This window comes from Sus scrofa, chromosome 14, assembly GCF_000003025.6.
Source record: "Sus scrofa isolate TJ Tabasco breed Duroc chromosome 14, Sscrofa11.1, whole genome shotgun sequence".
In the NCBI taxonomy this organism is placed as follows: Eukaryota; Metazoa; Chordata; class Mammalia; order Artiodactyla; family Suidae; genus Sus; species Sus scrofa.
Window position 1 is genome coordinate 110,719,423 of NC_010456.5, and position 5,365 is coordinate 110,724,787.

Here is a 5,365-nt window from a genome sequence, read left to right on the forward strand (position 1 = left end):
TAAACTCCTGGAGCGTTTTGCCTCACTTATCCCTGGTAACAACCCTGAATAAGGTTATTACTGTCTTTTTGTAGACAAAGAAATTGACGCTTAGAAACGCCCAAGGCCATACACTGTCTAGGCCAGGATTCAAACCAAGAGCTGTAAGACAACAAAGTTCAGCAATAACTCCATTGTTCTGTCCCTCACATACCTGGTTAGTGCTGTCGCTGGAAAAGCTACAGGAAAGAGCAACTGCAACCGGGACCCTGCCCTCGGAGGGCTCATAGTTTACCCGGGGAGACCAGGCAAGCAATATATCTACAGTACTAGGCGGTAAGTGACAAGGGACACATGTCCTTTTCTAACACGCGCTGCAAGTTCAGATGCGAGAGAGATGACTTCTGGCTAGGCGATAAGGGATGCTTTCTTGGAGGAGGTGGTATTTGAACAGAGCCTTGAAGGACAGCTTTTGACTCATGGAGATAAGAGCGGTGAAGACATTCTGAGTGGAGGGAACAGCTTGAGCAAAATCAACAAGGCGGGAACGCACGCGTCGCCCATCCGTAGATATATAAAACATTCCCCCTCCGTGGGGACCCAGTGCCGGGTATTTACAAGCCAGGAAGTTTTCCTGCCCCCGCAGCAGCTAGGAAAAAAAACGAGCTCCTGAGCTATCCTTCCTGGCAATTGGTTCGCGGACAGGAAACCTCCCAGAATTGGCTTTGGCCGAGAAGATGCGGCCAGACAGGGTGGAAATCGGTAGTTTGCCGGTCCCAGGCAGTGCGGCCTCTTCCCCAGCGACTCTGACTTCGCGACTCTATACTAGTCCTTGTCTATTTCTGGTAGCTCCACAGCACCCCCTCTCAGTGGATGCGCGGGGCGTGGTCCACCGGAGCTGGAGCCAATGGGGAGGGAGGCCTAGGCGAGAGCCCCGCCCCCGACGTGACGCAGGACCCCCGGCCTCAGGCTTCGTAGCCCCGGCCCCAGTCCCTGCAGTGGCTGTAACAAAACCCAGACCCCCACGTCCAGGCCAATGGAGGCGATTTAGACTGGAGCGGGACCGCGTCTGTCAAAAGCCCGACTCGGGAGCAGCGGCGGAGTCCAGAAGGAGAGCTGGAGCCGCCGCGCTGCCTCCCCGCCCCCGCCGGGATTTATTGAGTATTTGGACTGGACAATTAAGTGGCTCTGATGATGTTACCAAGCCCGGTCACCTCCACCCCTTTCTCAGTCAAAGACATTTTGAATCTGGAGCATCAGCAGCAACAGCACTTCCACGGTGCGCACTTGCAGGCGGACTTGGAGCACCACTTCCACTCGGCGCCCTGCACGCTGGCCACCGCTGACGGGACGCAATTTTCTGACGGAGGGGAAGAGGACGAGGAGGAAGAGGGAGAGAAATTGTCCTACTTGAATTCACTAGCTACAGCCGATGGCCACGGGGATTCCGGGCTCTGCCCCCAGAGCTATGTCCACACAGTCCTGCGAGACGCCTGCAGCGGGCCTAAGGAACATGAAGAAGAGCCGGAGGTCGTGAGGGACCGGAGCCAGAGTGAGTAGAAGGGGAAGGGAAACAAACCCGCACATCTGGAGCAATGGCGGGGTGCCCACAAACTGCCCACAAACCTTGCCAGTAGGGTTGCCCGCCCCTTTAACCTTTGGCTGGGGTCATTCCTGGCCCTGGTCAACAACTCCGTAAAGCACAGGTGCCTGGGAGGGAGCCGAGCCGTGCAAAGGGAGAGAAGGACGAGGTGACTCCACCAACTACTCCCCCCAGAGGGGGGGAGGCGATGCAGCCCCTGAGAGAAGGGAAAGTAGTTATTGCTGCCCTGATGCTGATAAGCAATGGGGGCTCAGCTGCTGGGTGCTGACAACTCATGGTATTTTTGATCTTCCCAAGAGCTGGAGGGGCACCGAGCTTGAACTTTTCCCACTTTCCCTCTAGCGTGAGACAAGTTTTCTGAGGCCAGGGCAGGCGCTCCTTCTTCTTGGAAAAGACTGTCCAAGCAGGTTGTGTCCCTAGCATATGCCGGTTACAGGAACTTCGGTAGAGTTCAGCTGAATGATTTCCTCAACTTCACCGCTTAGAATTCAACGTCCTCGCACAGCACCCACGGCACCCGGCAGAGAGGAAAGGGAGGGTGGGTGAGTGCATGGGAATACAGTCCATTCTGAGGGAGTACCGCATTCAACCCCTGAGCCACTGGCCTTTTTTGAAAATTCTTAACGTTTTGCTTTGTGTCCCAGCTGTGCGGCTTTGGCGGAGTGAAAAACGCGCGGAACTTAGATCTCCGCAGCTCAAGTAGGATGGGGGTGAATTGGATAGGGAAAATAGGATAATTGAATAAAGCCTCCAAGGACGTGTTTGTTTCTTAGAGAGGCAGAGCCAAAGAACCTCTTTCCCCAAGAGGAGGTTTGATGTGGCAGAAGCCAAGGCCTATGCTCTGACAGCTCCCCTGGGCCTAAAATCGACGAGAAACTGTCTAAATTAGCCAGTCAATCAAATTTCTTTTTCTCTCTAAGGTAACATAGATGTCCTCACGCAGACATTTAGCTGTAGGTTTGTAGGCTTTTAAAAGTAAAAAATAGTCCCTAGGCATTACATGAACGTTACACTCAGACATTTCCGCGCAGAAAGATTTTTGGCGCAACTCACGCATACCGGCCCCCAAATACCAGTATGCCTCACACCTTCAGCCATTCACGAACGGAGTGTAAAGCATATGAGCTTGCAAATACTGGGTAGTTATGTAGTTGCAAACTTTCATCCTGAAAATCATTAGCACGTCGATTCGCACGTGTAAAACAGGGTAATCTCCCGCAGGAGTTCAAGTTCTAAATAAATGCCTACTAACTACCTCTCGCTATGGAACGTGCCTCTGCCCGCCAAAGGTATTCTGAGGGGCCTTGGACTATCGCAGGGTTCCAAGGCTCCAGGAGCCACAGACTTTCCCCAAAGTCGAGGCAGTTATTACCGCATGCTCCGCGCTGCCAGCAAAAGGGGCCACAGTGCTTTGGGACCGGAGCGGCCGTGAGGCCGGGAACAACTGAGGGACGCTGTTGTTTTGCTTCTTCCGCAGAAAGCTGCCAGCTGAAAAAGACTCTGGAGGCGGCCGGAGACTGTAAGGCGGCGGAGGAGAGCGAGAGGCCGAAGCCACGCAGCCGCCGGAAGCCTAGGGTCCTCTTCTCGCAAGCCCAGGTCTTCGAGCTGGAACGCAGGTTCAAGCAGCAGCGGTACCTGTCTGCGCCGGAGCGCGAGCACCTCGCCAGCAGCCTGAAACTCACATCCACTCAGGTGAAGATCTGGTTCCAGAATCGCAGGTACAAGTGCAAGAGACAGCGGCAGGACAAGTCTCTGGAGCTGGGTGGGCACGCGCCCCCTCCGCCCCCGCGCCGCGTGGCGGTGCCGGTGCTGGTGCGGGATGGCAAGCCTTGCGTCACGCCCGGCGCGCCAGCCTACGGCGCGCCCTACAGCGTGGGTACCGGCGCCTACTCCTACAACAGCTTCCCCGCCTACGGCTATGGGAACTCGGCAGCTGCGGCTGCGGCCGCCGCGGCTGCAGCCGCCGCCGCGGCGGCCTACAGCGGCAGCTATGGCTGTGCGTACCCGGCAGGCGGTGGCGGTGGTGGCGGGGCCTCTGCGGCGGCCTCAGCCATGCAGCCCGCCTGCAGTGCGGCGGGAGGCGGCCCCTTTGTGAACATGAGCAACCTGGGAGGCTTCGGCGGCGGCGGTGGCGGCGGCGGCGCGCAGCCGTTGCACCAGGGTGCGGCGGCCGGGGCCGCGTGCGCGCAGGGCTCCTTGCAGGGCATCCGGGCCTGGTAGGGACCGGGCAGGTCAAGCGGTGGGCCCCTTACAGCAGCCTGGCGCCACGGGACTAAAGCGCGAGAAAGGCTGGATCCCAGGAAGGGCCAAGTCCCCTCGTTAAAAATACAAATATATATGTATATGTCTCGTTCCCCAAGGCCCCACGCGAGGCCTGGGGAAGGGGGCTCGGGGCGAAGAGGATGCCCAGGAGCGGTCACGGAGACTCTCTCTGAGGCAGAAACACTGGCCAGTTGCCGGGAGGATGATGGCCCCGAGCCTAGCCCCGAAAGGAGTGTGAGAGGTTGGGACTGACTCTGGCTGCCGCTCGGTTCTCCTAGAGAAGAGTTTCTCTCCCTCGGCCTTCCCGCAGCCTCTGCGAAGCGCTGGCGGAGAACCCAAGGACAAAAATTAAAATGAAGGAGAGAAAAATGGGCGTCGTGACTTGAGAGCTCCCCAGGTCTTACCGACCCTCTGCCCTCTTTGCGGGCCGGCGCGCCACACCACAGTCCATTTTCCTTTTCCCAACTGCCTGCTCTCTGCAACAGATACCTCGACCTGGATCTCCGGATTGTCAGGGGGCGTAGACTCTGCGAGAAAAACCAGCGGAGCGAGATCAAAAGTTGGGGGGTTTGAACAAATCCGGGACCTGGTGGCCCACCGGAGGTGTTACCGGGTTTCCTTTCTGTTTCATATTCTGTATTCATCACATATATAATATATATATATCCACATGCCATGTACACACCCGCTGCCATACACTACAGGAGTCAATAAACAAGGTGCAATATTTTCAAACCGTTGGCCGGCTACAGACTTTGTTTAGCCCATAAAAGTGAGAAGGGATTCTTAACAGGGCAGGCAGGGAGGGGAAAGAGGTGCAAGGGAAAGTAATTCCCGAAGGGCGGTCGTAGGCTTGGTCTTCTCCCCTGCCTCAGTCCCCAGGGTGAAAGTCTGCTCTCCAAGGCTTTGTTCATTCATTTCTCTTTACTGCTGGTAGGGAGGACAGGTCGGAGACTCAGGGCCTTTGGGGGACCTGAGCTTTATAATAATCCCCTCAAGTTTCACCCAGATGCTAGGGCTAGTATCTGGGACTGCGTTGGATCAAGGCTTGGACTCTGCTCCACCTCGACGGTCACCAAGGAAAAGGAGACCTCGGCCCCAGATCTAGCCTTTGGCGGCGCAAAGGCGGCTCCATCTTCGGCCACCGCCCGGGCTTCCTGCGCGCCCGGGGGCGCTGCGCCCCGCCGCGGTCCTGTTCTCCCCTCCCTTCTCCCCCGGCGGCCGCGGCTTTATGCGGCTCCTTGTCACTTGCGGAGAATGCCTGTGCGAGGCCTGTGCTGCCACACGGCCGATTGTGAGCGTGCCAAGGCGGGTGAATGGGGAGGCCTCAGAGCGCCGCGCCATTGTGGGGCCTGGCCCCGCTGAAAGGCGGCTCCGGGCCGGGAAGGTGCGGAAAGAATGGCTTTTTATTGGAGTCCCGAACAAAAGGTGTGGTAGGAAGGCGAAGTCCCCTGCGCGAACAAAAACCCCAGCGCGTCGGGATTGACGTCCCCCCGAGCTCCCCATTGCTTCTCAGAGCGG

General features: G+C 57.4%; 1 protein-coding gene across 1 annotated transcript; it reads left to right on the forward strand.

The window, feature by feature from the left end:
- NKX2-3 (NK2 homeobox 3) lies at nt 962-4,580 on the forward strand. Its single transcript, XM_003359321.4, has 2 exons — nt 962-1,531; nt 3,060-4,580. Exons 1-2 carry the CDS (start codon nt 1,171-1,173, stop codon nt 3,800-3,802), a joined length of 1,104 nt encoding a protein of 367 aa, XP_003359369.2. The 5' UTR covers nt 962-1,170; the 3' UTR covers nt 3,803-4,580.